The sequence below is a fragment of the Sorghum bicolor genome, chromosome 1 (genome assembly GCF_000003195.3).
Source record: "Sorghum bicolor cultivar BTx623 chromosome 1, Sorghum_bicolor_NCBIv3, whole genome shotgun sequence".
NCBI lineage: Eukaryota > Viridiplantae > Streptophyta > Magnoliopsida > Poales > Poaceae > Sorghum > Sorghum bicolor.
Window position 1 is genome coordinate 2,261,074 of NC_012870.2, and position 17,500 is coordinate 2,278,573.

The 17,500-nt window shown below is 42.6% G+C and overlaps 3 protein-coding genes across 4 annotated transcripts; 1 reads left to right on the forward strand and 2 right to left on the reverse strand.

Annotated features, from left to right (window-relative positions):
• Positions 471 to 2,003, forward strand: LOC8079699 (transcription termination factor MTEF1, chloroplastic). Of its 2 annotated transcripts, XM_021451816.1 has the most exons (2): positions 471 to 1,045; positions 1,133 to 2,003. In XM_021451816.1, the coding sequence occupies exons 1-2, from the start codon at positions 512 to 514 to the stop codon at positions 1,706 to 1,708; spliced, it is 1,110 nt and encodes a 369-aa protein (XP_021307491.1). In that variant the 5' UTR covers positions 471 to 511; the 3' UTR covers positions 1,709 to 2,003. The 2 variants fall into 2 exon arrangements, with proteins under 2 accessions (XP_021307491.1, XP_002463602.1); XM_002463557.2 differs by having other exon boundaries at positions 471 to 2,003.
• On the reverse strand, positions 6,316 to 7,199 carry LOC8079700. The gene has a single exon (XM_002466122.2). The coding sequence runs from the start codon at positions 7,091 to 7,093 to the stop codon at positions 6,452 to 6,454; it is 642 nt and encodes a 213-aa protein (XP_002466167.1). The 5' UTR covers positions 7,094 to 7,199; the 3' UTR covers positions 6,316 to 6,451.
• LOC8080216 (non-specific phospholipase C1) lies at positions 9,722 to 12,773 on the reverse strand. Its single transcript, XM_002466123.2, has 3 exons — positions 11,459 to 12,773; positions 10,543 to 10,719; positions 9,722 to 10,357 (listed from the first exon to the last, which is right to left on the reverse strand). Exons 1-3 carry the CDS (start codon positions 12,591 to 12,593, stop codon positions 10,041 to 10,043), a joined length of 1,629 nt encoding a protein of 542 aa, XP_002466168.1. The 5' UTR covers positions 12,594 to 12,773; the 3' UTR covers positions 9,722 to 10,040.

Here is a 17,500-nt window from a genome sequence, read left to right on the forward strand (position 1 = left end):
TAATTTGTCTACAATAAAAGTTTATAAAAAGATATATTGAAAATTATGATAATAAATTATGTTTCATCCACGAAATATTATATGCTCAAAGGTTGTGAATATAATTTTGTAACATTTAAAAATGAATATTTTTTCCATAAAACACTGATGGGTTTTATCTGTCGGCTCGTCGCTGGTCTTGAAGTCCGATAAAATTCGCCAATTTGTTTTTTTTTTAAAAAAAAACTGTATTTAGGTAGTGCTGCTAGTCTTGCACTGGGACACTCTGACACCGATTTGAGGAATTCCCCGATTTGATCATGTAGGGAGAGATGGGCTTAATGAGCCACTCGCGGCACTTGGCCCATGGATTCAGCCCATACAAGGAATCCATCATCTCCTTCCTCCACTCCACCGGTCCACCCGAAAGAGCCTGAGAGCTTTCCGTGTTGGCCGCCGCGGGTGCGAGCGAAGTCCATAGAGCGAGCCGTCGTCCTCTCCCCTCCCCCTCCCCCTCCCCGCCCCCGCCGCCATGCTGCAACTCCGAAATCGCTTCCTCCCTCTGCTCCGCGCCGCCTCCACGCTACACTCCCCAATCCACCCCCGCGCGTGCCGCCTCCTCCTCTCCACATCCACCTCCACCACCCTCCCCGCGGCCTTCTCCCTCGAGGACTACCTCGTCGCTGCCTGCGGCCTCGCCCCAGCCCAAGCCCGCGAGGTGTACAAGAAGGTGTCCCGCGAGTTGCTATCCATTGGATACAAGAGATCATTGGAGCTCTCCAACTCCCGTCTCACCTCTGCCTCCAACCCTGATGCTATCCTCGCCCTGCTCTCCGGCGCCGGTCTCTCCCGCGCCGACATCGCCGCCGTCGTATCCGCAGATCCGCTTCTCCTTCGCGCTTCCGCGAAGAACATCGCCCCCCGCCTTGTTGCTCTTCGAGACCGGGTCGGTCTGTCTGCTCCCCAGATTGCTCGCTTCCTCGTGGTCGGCGCACGCGCACTCCGCCGGGGCGACGTCTCTTCCAGGCTAGAGTTCTTCATCTCCTTCTACGGCTCGTTTGAGAAGGTGCTGGTGGCCCTAAAGAGGAATAGAGTCCTCCTCAATATGAGCCTTGAGAGGATAATCAAGCCTAACATAGCTTTGCTTTGTCAGTGGGGTGTTCGAGATATTGTCCAGCTGTGTTCAAACAACACGCGGTTGCTTAACTTCAAGCCAGAACGCGTCAAGGAGTTTTTGCTGCGGGCGGAACAGCTTGGGGTGCCACGAACTTCACGGATGTTTAGGCACGTGGTGTCGGTCGTCGCCGGTAATCCCAAAGAGAAGGTTGCTGCCAAGCGTGAGTTCTTTAAGAGGACCCTCGGTTGTTCTGAGTCTGAGGTTTCCTCTGCAGTATCCAAGATGCCAGCTATATTAGGGTTCTCTGATGAGATTCTTCTCCGCAAAATTGAGTTCCTTGTCAATGAAGTTGGGGTGGAGCCACAATACATTGTTCAAAGGCCTGTCCTGTTGGCAATGAGCCTGGAGAAGAGGCTAATGCCGCGGCATTATGTCATGAAGGTCCTGCGGGAAAAGGGTTTGCTGGATAGTAGAACGGGCTTTTCAACATTCGTTAAATTTGGAGATGATGCTTTCAAATTGAGGTTCATTGACTGTCACGAGGACTCTGTTCCTGGCCTTGCAGATGCTTATGCTACAGCTCGTGCTGGTATTGTGCCCAGTGATCTCTGACTGCTCATAGACCCTCAATTCTGATCTCTGCAGTAGAATCACCAGTGATCTTTGACTTGTTGTAGACAAAGTTTAAGTTATGGTTATTTATGGAGGAGCTGGGTCTGGCTTGTTCTAGAGGCTCACTGTGCATGTTTGTTGGTTTCTTGTTCTGCCTAGCTCATTGCTGAAGATTATCTTACTGATTGTTCTATGAATAAGTCTGTATTGGGCAACTCATTACGCTATTCGGAATCTGACAGTAAGCCGCTTTTCCTGGTATCTAACCAATTTTTATTAGCATATTTTATTCCAACTGATGTTTCACCTAGCTCCCACTAGCTGAATGATTTTTTTTCCTAGTAATGCTTACATTGTACATGACTGAGGCTGAACTAGTAGGTTCCAGGTAGTAGCCTAAAGTGTTTCTGAGAAGAAACTCTTTGGAACAATTTTGTAAAGCCCGTGTTGTGAGGAGCAATGAAATATTCTAACAAATGTTTTGGGTGCCATGGACGTTCTGCCCATGTGCAAAAGATGGTTGTCTGTTTGGCTTGTGAGGGAATGAGATGCTAACAGCTGAAAATAAATGGCAAGCTGTAAGAGAGACGCTGGACTTCGTATGAGAGGACACTAATTTAGCATAGGGAGAATATATACCTTTTATAATTTATAGTTAACCAATTGTTCTTAAATCTAAGTCTCAAAATCGTTTATTACCATTTTTTTTAGTTTTGTGATTTTAAGGAGTTCCTCTTGAAACATTTCTACTTTTATAGGATGTGGATGATACATAGCAGGCATGGTACTATTTAAAAGGTTCTCCTTCATATATGTCATATAGCATGCATTCTGGGTTCACATGAGCTCACATGATGGATGTTTCTGCACTAAATAAACAGAAATTTTGTCCATCAATAGTTGAAATAAGGAACATACTGGAATAACGTCTTTGCAGTATTGTTCCAACTTCTAATCAAAATTAAACACAATCTGTGGAACTTAGTTTTGATGATCAATAATCCTTACTTCCAGACATCAGTTTCCAGAAATTCTCTTGAACTTGTGTTTCTCAACAGCCCATGCCTGTGTACTTGAAAATGCCAATACTTTACAGACATGAAAATTTCGAGTTATTGTACTTGTTCACATTGTTAACCCTCATGATCCTCCCAGAAATCTTAGCCCATTCAGATTATATGCAGCATTTGACAATTGGCCAAACAAAAAAATTAGGACTTGATAGCAAAGAATCAATTAAAACTGCATCCAATAGCGAACAAATAACAATCAGAGAGAATTCGCACTCCCCAACTGCTGAAACCATTTGGCAATTTCTCATTTGTTTGCAAATTTGATTCAAGTTCAGGGAGGAATGAATGTTTTCCACTCATGCATTTGTACAAATTCAAGGAAATGCTAGGAGACAGAGAATCAATGAATCATCAATCGCTTATGCCCACACTCGCATCTTTGTGAAAAATCGATCCATCAGATTTGTTGCTAGGATGTGAAAACGAGGGTATAGAACTGGAAGTGCAGCATTTGAGCTATCTTGTGTACCTCATGAAAAAGAACTGAGAATTCAGGTCATGACTGATGAGATAGTGTTGTGCGTGCTTTCAGTTATATTACAGTAGGAAATTGTTGGAAAGGGAACATGTGGACTATAGGTAGAATTAGTATTTTGCACAATGTCGGCTAATCAATTTTTAGTCTGTAGAAATGTCTTGAAACAGGGCATATTGTTTGTTGATTCTTGTCATGCTGCTCCGTTTTTCTTGTATAAATCTTGATAAGACAGAGGGAGAGAGTTACCCTTCTGATCTTTCTGTGTGATGATCTCGAATCCATCTTCTGATGGGCCATAGTTTTCTAACACTTATCTGTCGTATCGTATTTGTGAATCATGCCAGGCTACTGCTTACTGCAGAATCTGCAGTCTGAATAACGTATGCAAACAGTTAAGATGATGCATGTCAAATCCTTCACAGCACAATAAAAATCACGTTAGGGCACGTTCGTTTGGCAGGGAACCAACCTTGGGATCTATTCCTACCAGGAATACTTCACTAGTTTATACTAGTTTTGATCAGCTGGAAGGTTTTCTGGTTGGATTTCACCCCACCAAACCTAAGGGGAAACGTACGATATTAGTGTTCGAACTTCAGATGATGGGATGATAAGTCTGTGGCCATTGAGTTCCTGCATGACGCGATGAGAGGCTGAGAGGAGGTCCCATTGTCACCAAAGCAGGCCCTTGTTTAGTTTGCAATTTTTTTTAGGTTTTGGGTATTGTAGCATTTTTGTTTGTATTTGATAAATATTGTCCAATTATGGATTGTCTAGGCTCAAAAAATTCGTCTCGCAAATTATAGGCAAATTGTGCAATTAGTTTTTGTTTTTATCTATATTTATTGCTTCATGCATGTGTCTAAAGATTTGATGTGACGAGAAATCTTGATTTTCTTTTGGGGTTTTTGGGAGAAACTAAACAAGACCTCATTTGTATCCGCTCTAGCTGAATATCAATTTGCCCTTTTGCAAGAGCATCCTCTGAATAGCAATTCACCTACAGTATTGGTGCCACCAATGAAAATTTGCTGGCATATGTGGTAATGAAAATCCAGGTGGTGATATATCATCCCTGGTGATCTCCCAAAAAATGATCACCGATGAGCTGAGAGCCAGTGAAGCAAGTTGAATCAAATCCACTGGAAATTTGGATGTAACACAAATTAATGCTGAACGCATTCATGTTGATTGTGTTTTTTTTTGCTCTGAAAAGTTTTCAAAAACATATTTAGAAATCTATTATAATTCTTTATGAATTCTCTAGATGTTTCCTATTTTTAGAGCTAACATTATTTTTTAAATCTATAGATATTTTTCATGATATCTAAATATTTTATTTATATTTTTCATATCCCAATCTATCTAAAAAAACTGGGAGAAGTTTAGAGATTTTGTTTGTAGTTTTAAAAAAGATATAAGTGTTGACTGTTTTTTAGGGAAAAAACAAACAAACCGCCTTAGCCACTTCAAAACAGGATACGGAGGTAAATTAAACGGTTTTAAGACTATCTCGAAAAATAAGACCTAAAATACAAGACTTATTTATTTGGGTAGTGCTACAGACAAAAAGTTTAATACCCATTCAACATCTTCTCCAACAAAACCCAAAAGAGAATCCTTTCTGTAAATGGATTTCTAAGAGAGAGAATATACTCATATTTGGTTTGTGTCTCTCGGGTAACCCAAAATATATCTCCTATATGGGTACTCTATTAAAGATTGATTTTAGGTTTTCTGCTACCCATTTTGGATATGGGTGCCCATATAGGTGTCCTTTTGGAGAAACTCTTATTAGAGATTATGAGTAAGATGCTTGGCTTTGAAGTTCATCATTTTAAGGGTGAAGTTCGGGAAACCATCATAATGGATGATGTTTATCGGAATCTCACTTTTATAATGACACTTGCATCCTTAGCAGTTTTAAGTCACGTGTCTTTTATTTTTACCACATTTGTCTATGTGGCACGCCAGGTTGGCCTGACACATTGGCACACAGTCGGTATGGGCATGCAAAATGACATCGGTACCCCCGCCCATTCTTTCACTTAGCCGCGCCAGGTCCGCCCTAGCCTGCTCAAAGAGAGTAGAATATTTAAATTTTCTTGGTGTTGCAGCTAAGTGAAAGAATGGGCAAGGGCAGTGATCATTTTGCGTGTTCATGTTGATTGTGCGCCAGCGTGTCAAGTCGATTTGGCGTGTTATATAGACAAATATGGTAAAAATGAAAGACACATATCTTAAAAGTTAAAACTGCTAAAAATATGAGAATAATTATAAAAATGAGATTGAGGACTAAAACGGACGTTTTGAAAGTTCAAGGATAAAATCGAGCCTCGAGTAATAGTTGAGGGACCAAAATGGCTATTCTGCCAAATAAATGGGAAGAAGTTGTAAGGGAGACTTCTTCATATGTGAGGATACTAATTTGTTGTTCTTTCATATTTTTTTCCACAAAACATATAGATAAAGAATATAACCTTTTATAGCCAATGTTCTTAAATCAAGTCTCAAAATCGTTTATTACCATTTTTTAGGTTTGTGCTTTTAAGGAGTTTCTCCTTAAACATTTCTACATGATAGATAGCAGGCATGATACTCGGTTATAAGATTCTCTTTTTATATATGCCATATTATGCATTCTGGGTTAACAGCAGCTCACAACGGTCTGTAGGAGTGGAATTACCGCATGATCCTACAGTTAATGGATGTCTCTGCACCAAATAAATAGAAATTTGTCATTAAGATTTTGAAATAAAACATATAATAACATCTTTGCGGTATTGTTCCAATCAAAATTAAACACCGTCTTACCTTAGTAAAATACTTCTGATGATCAGTAACACTACCTTCCAGACATCAGTTTTCAACATTCTCAACAGCCCATGCTTGTAGACAGAAAATGCCCATGCTTGACATGAAGATGCCCATGTTTACGGACATGAAAATTGAGTTATTGTACTTGTTCACATTGTTAACCCTCATGATCCTCCCAGGAATCTTAGCCCCATTCAGATCATGTGCAGCATTTGCCAAATGGCCAAAAAAAAAGAGGATTCGTTTGGAAAGAGATTTAAGTTCAGGAGTAAATGAGTAATGAATCTTTCCCACTCGTTCATTCGTTCGGTATACAAAATTCAAGGAAAACACTAGGAGGCAGGAAGGGAGGAGAATCGATCGATCATCAACCGCTCATGCCCACGCTCGCTTCTTTGGGATAAGATCGAGCGTCTTGACTTTATCTATCCTGGCGGCGACGATGTAGTCGTTGACGGTGAGGCTGTCGCCGGCGGCAGAGGGCGTGGAGAGCTCGGCCGTCACCTGGTTGGGTGCCTCGAACACCAGGGCCGCCGGGGCGTGGCCGGCGCCGTCGAGCGCGGCGTTGATCCTGGCGATGAGCTCCTGGCCGCAGAGCTCGTCGCGCACCTTCCAGACGCACTGCAGCCGCGCGGGCCGCTGCTCGTCGCCGTCGCCGTCGGAGAGGACCAGCCTCCAGCCGACGACCTTGAAGAGGAGCTTGCGCGCGTCGTCGAGGGAGAGCGGCTCCGCGTCGGGCTGCAGCGGCAGGCTCGCGAGGGAGAGCGCGGAGAGGGTGGGGATGAGGATCTGGTGGAGCGTGTCGACGTTGCCCAGCACCTTCTCCCCAAACTGGCTCTCGATCTCCTCCGGGAAGGGGTCGCGCGCGCCAAGGTCGCCCAGCAGGTCGGCCATCGCCACCACGCAGCCGCGCGGCCTCCTGCTCCGGTGAGGCCGGAGGAAGCTTGCGCTGCTGCAGCGGCATGTGGCGGTCGCGGGTGCAGCTGCTGGCGGGGCGAGGGAGAGCCTGAGCGCCATTGGATTTGGTGGAAACGGACAACGGAGCAATGGATGGCTGGCAGTGGCCGTAGCTGGGAATGGATAGTGGCGGGGGTTGCCTTCTTAAACCTCTTGTCGTCTTCTTCCAGCTTCTACTACAGTAGTCCCTTCTGCAACTCCAACGCCACTCATTCTTGTCATCTACTTCCTCCATCCCAAATTGAAAAAAAGTCTAATATAACCCCCTCACATATTAGGGATAATCTACATAATTCTCTGAACTTTAAAACCAGATATTTTACACATTAAACATTTTAAAAACCGGACAAATAACCCTCTGAGTGGTTTTGCATATGTCAGTACGCCACGCTGTCTATCTTTGATGACATGGCCTCTAGGGCTCTTGGCAGCATGCTGAAGGGAAAAAAATCGTCTGTTTTTCTCGTTTGGGTGGCGCGCGGGACTGTGAGAGGCTGGCGAGCGGAGCATTGAGCGGGGACGGAGCATCTTGCGGCGGCCAGTGGCTGCGCATCTTGCTTGTTGGCTTGCTGCGGTGGCCAGCTGCGGCACGCAGCAACTGCGATCAGAGATTCAGAGGCAGGGGAGACAGGCTGCGACGGGTGACGCGGTTGCGGCAATCCTTCGGTGGATCAGCACTTGCGGCAGCGATGGTGGTGGCATGGTGCTGGCCCAGGAGGTGGTGGTAGCAGGGCAAGCACCAAACGGGTTGGTCGCGGAGCTAGACTTCGGGATAGGGTACGAGGGCTTCCTGGACCACGGCCACAACTGCATCGACGTCCTCGTGAAGTCGTGAAGCACCTCGGCAAGTGGGCATGAAGACGTGCTCGGCGCTGCGTGTCCGGGCGCCAGGGAGCTCTGCAACCTGGCCAAGTGAGCCGGTGGGGGCGCCGCACGTCTGTGGAGTCCGCAGCGCTCGCGCTCGCTATGGTCGCCACACGCGTGTCCGCTGAAGGAGGCGACGGGCCGGAGCAGAGACGCCGGCGGGAGGCGCAGACGCCCGCATGCCTGCGCTGAAGGAGGCGACGGGAGCACGGGGCCATCTGGATGCTCGGTGTTGCCCTGCCCGCGTAGGTGGAAGGAGGTCGCGGCGTTGCCCAGAAACACCGGAACGATGACGACGAGTTCACGCTCCACACGGCAGTCGTTGCCTTCCGGCAGCGCAACAGCCGACGGGCCAAACCCCGGGCCTCCCGGACGCCGGACATGGCCAAGCTGTTCAAAACTTCGAATCCGGGAGTCCGAGCAGTTCATGGTGTACTACAAAATTAAGTGTTGTAGTGGTCTGACACAGCGTTGAGTGCCTCCCCCCGACTTTTCATTTCACCTCCTGTTGCCTTCTTGCTACTAGTCGCTGCGTGCGTCCTCTGATCCATCCATCCATCTTCTCTTCACATGGATCATGGCGACATGGAGAAAAGCAATTGATGGCATTGTTGGTTGTGTTCTGCTGCTGCTCCTGCTGTAGCAGATGAAGGAGCCATCTGCAGGTCGGGATTTGCAGCAAGCCGCAGTTCGCTCCGTCCACCGGACAGGCTCAGATGGTGCGGACCAAGACAGACCACAGGGATTCCACGGGAATTTTCGGAATGGGCGACCGAGATGGGCGTATAAAGCAAGTGCTGAACGCGCGGGCGGAGTCATGCGTGCCGCATCGCCGTTCGTTCAGCATGCTCAGGCTGTCCGCCAGCAGTGCGGGTGGCCAGGTCGGAGAAGACCTAGGCGGGGTCAGCCAGAAGATGAAGAGCAGGAGCTGTCATCCAGGCTGACAGGTGGGCCTGTATGCCACATCATCAAAACCAGCCAGCATGGAGCGCCACGTATGCAAAACAACTTTGCAAAACCACCCTAGGGGTTTATTTATCCGGTTTTACAAAGTTTAGTGTGTAAAATACCTGGTTTTATAGTTTAGGGGATTATATAGACCCAGCTCAATAGGTTGGGGGTTATATAGACTTTTTCCATCCCAAATTGTAAGTCATTTCAAGAATTTTGGAGAGACAAACTTTTCTAAGTTTGACCAAATTTATATTATAACATAATAATTATTATGGTACTAACTAAGTATCGTTAGATTCTTTCTTAATTATATTTTCATAGTATACTCACTTTACGTTACAAATCTTAGTATTTTTTATTATAATTTTGATCAAACGTGAAAATGCTTTAACTTTTCAAAATTTTTAGAATGACTTATAATTTGGGATGAGGGAGTACCGTAGTACTTCCTGCTTCTACTCCCTGTGATCTGGCTGTACTTCCTGCTTCTACTCCCTGTGATCTGGCTTCTTCTGGCTGGGAGCTATCGAGCTCTCATGTGTCGACATGCATTAATGAAACAGATTAATAGCTTGTTTACGGATGGTTCAATTCTGAGGCCTTGTTTAGTTTATCCCAAAAACCAAAAACCAAAAAATTTTCAAGATTCTCTGTCACATCGAATCTTTTGACATATGCATGAAGTATTAAATATAGATAAAAATAAAAACTAATTACACAGTTTAACTATAAATCGAATCTTTTGATTCTAGTTAGTCCATGATTAGATAATATTTGCCACAAACAAACGAAAGTGCTACAGTAGCGAAATTCAAAATCTTTTCGCATGTAAACAAGGCCTGAATACATACACACATCACCGCACTGAGATTTGAGGGCACAAACATATTGTTTAATAAGTAGCATATTATACATAACTCCAAAGTGCAGTTCAACTGCTTGACAAGCAGGTACAGTACAGACTGAATAGGTACAATTCCACAATGCTTTAGAAATCCCTACTACACATTATCCAGAAGGGGACTTTGACATATACTGTATCAGAATCCAGATGTCCAATATCATGATCATGACTTCTATTTACAAAACCATGCTGTCTGTTACATGATGCTATAGTGTCATATTTGCACTACACCACCAAGGGGTAGGCTCTCTTACCACATTACATTGGGCACTGTGGAACGATCTATTAGAGCTCTGATGATAAACCAGAGGACAATGAGGCCCTGCTGGTGAGAGCAGGCCTCATCGTCACCAAAGCAGATTCATTTGCACCAGCTCTCAAAGCAATCCGACCAGCTTCCAGGAATCTGGCGACAGCATCCTCTGCATAGCGGTTAGCTTTCCCGACAGTCATGGTCCTGCCAATATCTGGGTACGTGTTCAGTACATGATCACCGTTAAGCTGTGAGGCAAGTTGAATCAACTCCACTTGAAATTCCGAGAGAGATGAATCTTCCTTGGGACCAAATGGTCGCAGTGACTTTGTCACCTCGGGCAGCTTCTCTGTTTGGGAAAAAAGAGTATGTGAACACAGATTCCAGGAGCAGAACATGCTACAGTATTAGTTAACCTTCGTTTTTATTAAAAATTTATTGACGAAGTACCGACATGGCAGGTATAGTGCAAAAAATGTCATAATTATTATTCCATTGGCATAACACTTATACCAAACTACCATAAATATGTACCTGGACAGTCAGTTCTTGGTGTTTTCCGGATTTTAAGGTAGTTCTCAAAGGTCCCAGCCCATGCGTCTCTCTTTGTCAGAAAGTTAGAATGTAAATTGAATAGCTTCTTTACTGTTGCAGGAATGGATGAATGCTCATATTGCGAGGTTTCCTGTGGACCATTCGGTGCATGAATCACTGCACAAATGAAAAGCAAGGTCATTATAATACTGTGAGATGGAAAAGCAGGTGTGAACTCTGCTGATAAAAACATGCAGCTCAATATTTCCTTGGAATAATGGAAGCATAACTTCCTGATGAGTAGGCTTAGAAAATGGTTGAAGTTCCTAACTTCGTTAACCTCAATATAAGGATAATCAAGACACCAAGATAGCATAACAGGCAGCTCAGCCCTCTTTCATGAGAATGGTCTAAGTTATAACTAATAACAAACTCTCCACATAGACTGCTGCTTGCCAGACATAAAGGATGTCTCCACAATAACAATAAGTCGATGTAGAAAGTCTGAATTTTATTCAGATAGTTGATAAATTCTTTGCAGTGCTACTTCCTATACATATATTAAACCTGGCAGCTGAAAGACTAAATTAATTTGCTCATCAACAGCTACTAGTAGCAGGAAAATTACAGCGTCCTCTACACTGAAACACTGGATGTTTCTGAGCTAAATCTACAGCAAAGTTGTCCTTATAAAATGTTGATAAGAATCCAATGATGTTAAAACATTTGTACTACGCTTCAATCAAAATAAAACACAATCTGACCTTGAAAATTAATTCCTACCTGAAACTAATTTAAATCAATAGTACCTATTGCCAGGCATCACTTTTTTTCAGAATTCTATTGAACTTTTGTATCTCCGTATGCCATGCTTTACTGGCATGAAAATTAAGAATTCAATGCAAGGAGTACTCACCAGTGCCCTTCTCGATCCAAGGTGAGATGAGAAAGGTGGGAACACGCACCCCAAGCCGTTCGAACTTGAAGTAGTATGGATCAGGCCCAACTATTCCATCAGGTTGGGGCACTCCGACAACCGGTGTAGGGACATGGTCGTAGAATCCGCCATGCTCATCGTATGTGATAATCAGGGCCGTCTCGTTCCACTGAGGACTGGCCCTCAGTGTCTCATACACCTCTTTCACGAACCTCTGTCCCCTTGCCACATCATGTGACGGATGATCATCGTTTGCTGGGAACATCTCGCAATCAAAGTACCTCTGCTCAATCACCACATAATTTGGCAGCTTCCCCAACTTGGCGTGCAGCTTGAATTTAAGGCTGTACTGGTGGAACTTGACGAGGTGCTTTAGGCGGCGGAGGCTCTGGTAGAAGAGCGTGGCCGGGATGTTCTGGTAGTAGATGCCAAAAGACAAGCCGTTCTCCTCGAGGCTGTCAAAGATGGTCTTCTGCGGGAAGCCATGGATGAGGTCCTTGCGGGCGTTGAAGGTGAGGCCATGGGATGTCGCCGAGTGGACGAACAGGCGGTTGGGCTGCGTGGAGGTGGGCACGGAGGCGAACCAGCGGTCGAACACGGCGAACTCGTCGGCGAGGGAGGCGTAGACGGGGACGGCGTCGGGCTTGAACCCGCTCATGACGTTCTGCGGCATGCCGAGGCCCATGCCGCGCGCGTTCTGGGCGAAGCCGGACATGGGGGGCGGCACCGCGGAGGTGTCGGCGGAGCCGAAGATCTGCTCCCGGATGTCCTCGAAGCCGTGGCCGGGGTCGGAGTCGACGTAGCCGGCCTCGTCGGTGACGAAGATCTCCGGGGAGGAGGGGTCGGAGGCGTTGAGGCGGTTGGACTCGCGGCCCGTGAGGCCGTCGATGTCGGGGCGGGTGCGGCTGAGCCAGCCGAGGATGTGGTCGAAGCTGCGGTTCTCCATAACCACCACCACCACCGTCTTGACCGGGGAGTGGATCTCGTGCTTTCGCCGCCGGCGCTTCAGCCCGCGGTGGTGCGCGTCCAGGCAGTGCCCGGAGACGACCAGCGCCAGCAGCAGGAGCGCCACCAGGAGGCGCGTCCCGGGGTCGCGGCGGGCCGCGGCGACCATCGCGCCGGACCGAGAGGTGGTCTTCGCCTTCGGCGGCGGCGGCGGGCGGCGGGTAGGGTAGGTGTGCGCTTGCTGTTCAGTTGAATTGATGAGCTCTGTTTTTTTTTTCTTCCTTTTTCAATCAGCAGCTGCTTTGCTTTTGCGTGCGGGCGGCGGCGGCGATTTTTTTAATCCTTTCCGATTTTACCCCGTGGGGGTTGGGTGGTGGGAAGGTGGTTAGGGAAAGCGGATAGGTGGGCCCTTTTAGGTGCCGTCCGTGGGCCCACACGTCATGGGGAGGGAACTCGGTCGCGGAGAGCACGGTGCTTGCCGTGCGGCGCGCACCAAGCCTGTCAGCGCATGTGACACGGAGCAGTGGGACCGCTAGGCATCTGGTCCCACCCATCATTGGGGTATTAGGATGGTCGTTTTTGTTTGCCTGCAAATGATATTTAACTGCTGGGAAAAGCATGTGCCACGTCTCGTCGAGAAAGAAGTGTGCTCGGACCGCTCAGGCCAGGCAGATTTTTCTTGTTTTGCTGTGGGTTACGCTAATGTGACAAGAGCCACACGCTTGCGTACTTTGAATTTTGACCTGACTGCAGTCCCGTGGCGTCGATTGTGTTGATATTTATCTGCTTCTGCACTGGTCTTTGGAGATTGGGTTGCCACAAGTGGTTCTGTGATTGTCTAGATTTTTAATGGCACAGTGCTCCTAAGAGATACTTCTTGTGTCACGGCTCGGTTATTATAGTCCAGATTATGCGTAGGATTATTACTACTACTATTAGGATTATAGAATATAATAATTAGATGATTCAATGAATATGGTGATTGTTTATGATTTGTTAAAGTGAGAAATTTCTATTTTATCTTTTATGGTTTGACAAGTTAAGCAATTAGTTGAAAGCAAGTTGGACTTTTAGCATCAATAAAGGATCGTTCGGTTAAATCGTTTTCACGTCATAAATCAATCCAGCCAATAGAGCTTATATAAATTAAAGTAATGATTCCGTACGGAATTCTTCCTTTGAAACGAACAGGCTCTAAATCATCTCCAATCTAAGGTTTTGATTATAATAATCCATCATATAACCAACCTTGTTTGGATCAAAATTTGATTATATAATCTGATTATTATAATCAGAGGGGTATCCAAACATGGCTTTATAATACGGTGTGTTGAAGCATTTAAGATTATATATCAAAGTTAATAAGGATTTTAAAGGACAATATGTCTGTATCAAAATTATGTACTATTATATCAAAATTAAGGAATTTAAAGGACATTATATTTGTATAAGTTAAACAACACGTCTTTTGACCATGCAGAAGACATACATGAATACATAGAAATTTCATAAACTATAAAATCGAGTTAGAGTGCATGTGTCTACTGTACTTCCGTTTAGTTGCTTAAAAACACTGGAATGCACTTATATTACGTGGGAGTAAGGATTTTTCTTTTGTTTTTTTTCTCTCGGGACAGAATTTCTAAACATGTGGAGTACCCATGACAAACAAGGAATATAGTTGAAGCTGAATCAGCTTTAAGTTGGGGAATTGTTTTTCTGTTCTCTTCGCTGGCCTTTGAAGCAATTCCTTCTCCATGGCAACAATTGGCTTTTAAGCAAGTATTTACTATTTTTTTATCTTTAGCTATGTATCTACATATACATTATACCTAAGTATATACTAGTATGAATTTTGGAAAGCCAAAGCAGTTACAAATTGGAGCGGAGGTAGTAGTAAAAATTGCTTAGACGAGTAATAATGACAATAAAAACGAGTATATTTCCCCTCGTAACGGAGACGTGAGATTCCCCAACAATCATCCAGACAGATGATCGATGCCAGATTGCCAATCATAAGGCGGGCCCAGTCGGTGCAAACTGATCGGCACATGTATACGCCTGACAGGCATGCTCTTCTTGTCTGTACATTTTTGTATGTGACCAATAATATTAGTTCTTTCAAAAAAATATTAGTAGTACCTTTCAAAGAAACATATTAGTACTAACATACTCCCTCCATCCCAAATTGTAAGTCATTCCAAAAATCTTGGAGAGTCAAAACATTTTTACGTTTGACCAAAATTATAGAAAAAAATACTAAGATTTATAACGTAAAGTGAGTATACTATGAAAATATAATTAAGAAAGAATTTAATGATACTTAGTTAGTATCATAATAATAATTATTTTATCATATAAATTCGGTCAAACTTGGAATGACTTACAATTTGGGATGGAGGGAGTATATTCTCTCCATCCATAAAGAATTAATTTTTTAGATTATTATAAGTCAAACGTTTTAACTTGACTAAATTTCTAGAAAAAATCTCAAGATTTATAATATTAAATTAGTATCATTAGATTTATTATTAAATATATTTTTATAAGAAGTGTATTTTGTATCATATATGTTATTTTTTTTCTATAAAATTAGTCAAATTAAAAAAAATAACTGACATGTTGATAGATGGAGAGAGGATGTTTGCAGTATTTTTTTCCTTCTTACGATGCCGATGGCCAACCTTGCTCACATTTTATCTGACAACTGCCGTGTAGTAGAGGATTAGTACTAAGGATCATCGTAAAGCATATGCCGAACCAGATTCGACTTCTGAATTCTGATGATTTCCTCTTTTCTGTTCTCTCTCTATCACCGGCCCCGTTTCTTGCTTTCTGGAAAGGGCCCAGCAGTAGGCATGGCCACGCGTTGATGAATATTCTCGGGCGGCATGGCAGTAGGCATGGCCACGCGTCGCCACGAACAAGCTTCCCCGCTGGGCGCTGGTCGCTCCCGATCCGTCGATCCCACGCGTCGCTGCTGTTTGCCGCGACTTGGTCGTCAGTCGTAACTAATTGTATAATTTAGGCTTTGTTTAGATGCGAAAAAATTTTAGATTTCGCTACTGTAACATTTTTGTTTGTTTGTGATAAATATTGTCCAATAATGGATTAATTAAGATCAAAAGATTCGTTTCGCGATTTGCAGGTAGACTGTGCAATTAGTTTTTATTTTCGTCTATATTTAATGTTTCATGCATGTGCCGAAAGATTCGATGTAACGGAAAATCTTGAAAACTTTTTGGCTTTTGGAGTAAACTAAACAAGGCCTTTATTTGTAATCTGCAAGATGAATTATTTGAGTCTAGTTAGTGTATAATTAGATAATATTTGTCAAATACAAACAAAAATGCTTCGGTGTATATTTTGCAATTTTTTTTTGCAACTAAACAACGCCTAATTGAACTGATGCGCTAGGTTCTCGTGGTAAAGCAAAATGACTTGGTACTCCCTCAAAAATTATTTTGGACAAGGTTTGGTAAGCATTAGAAATATAAATTATTAATAATTTTTAAATTATTAAGTTTGCAAATCTAAAGATTAGACAGATAGATTTGTCTTAACAAATATTTTCATAAAAATATACATATATTATTTTTTCTAAATATTTTTATAAAAATAAGAGGTCAAAGTTTTGTTTTAGAGAATGTGTCGTTGTTCTAAACGACTCCTAGATCCTATATACGGAGGAGTAGTACTCTTCAAAAGTTCCGGTGATAGGCTACAGTGGTAAACAAAATTTCTTCAACCAATACCACGTTTCATCAGTTTTTTGAAAGGGGGAAAAACAAAATTTCAACATCCGTAAGAGCTGAAAAGTCCAATCCAAGTCAGGTCCATATATAGGATTTAATGTTGTTTAGGACAGTGACATGGTCTTCAAAACACAACTTTGACCTCTTGTTTTTATATAAGAAGACTAGCAAATATGTCCGTGCGTTGTAACGGGAGAAAAAGATCAAATGGCCATAGAAAGTGATGACATAATGTTACATATCTATTTATATTATCCTTTTTATAAAATTTAAAATCCATAATTTATTTTATTGATAACCATGACATATATGGTATTAGATAACTAATATTTACAATAACATATAGTTTGGAGACATATTTATTTAATAATAAAAATAGAAATCAGTCAAACCTTATCTTACTCTAATATTACCTCTTAATATACCTTAGTATATTATATTAAAACAAGAGAAATTTGTTGCTAGCTTTATTTTTTTATTTATATTAGAATTCCTATGAAATATGATATATCGGTTAAATGTATATAGATTATGAATACATGAGTTTATAAAGGGTTCATATGACATAACAACACATCATTCAAATGTAATGGAAGCATCCTCAAGCATAAATTAGTAAATCAGTGAATCAGTGAGATATGCAAGAATGATGCTAAAACTTTTACCACAAATCAAACATCACATTAAATAGATTATCATAAAATTTTTATAACAATTAGAGCAAGATAACTACAATTTCAGTTTTGCATTAAAAAGCATAAGCAAGCATCTTCAGGAAAAAATATACTAAGTGATATTTTTTGTTTACTGCATGGATCTAAATATGTGGAGCTAAACAAAATTTATTTTGTAATTTTTATATTTTTCTATAAATTACAACATATTTATCAATTTTTAATTGATTTAAAGAATAAAAGAAAAGTAAACTGAAAATTTTGTATTGAGAACCTAGAAAAACTTTTATTTTTTTTTTCTCCTCCTCCCTCAGCGTAACGATTCCGGAAGCAGGAGCTTTGTACCTACATCCTATAGTTTTCTTCTTAACTTTTTTTACATGAGATTTTGCATTGACCTTAAAAAAACTTTTATTTTTTTCTCTTCCACCACGTACTAGGAGCGGATTCTGGACCGACACGGATATAGCGGCGTGGCGGACAGAAACGATTGGCAGATTGAAATTTTTATGATTAAATATTAGGTAAAGATAAAGATAAAGATGAAGATGAAGATAAAGATTTAGAAAAAATAATATACATATACTTTTATAAAAAAATTTTAAAATAAATCTATTCATATAATTTTCACATTTGTAAATTTAATA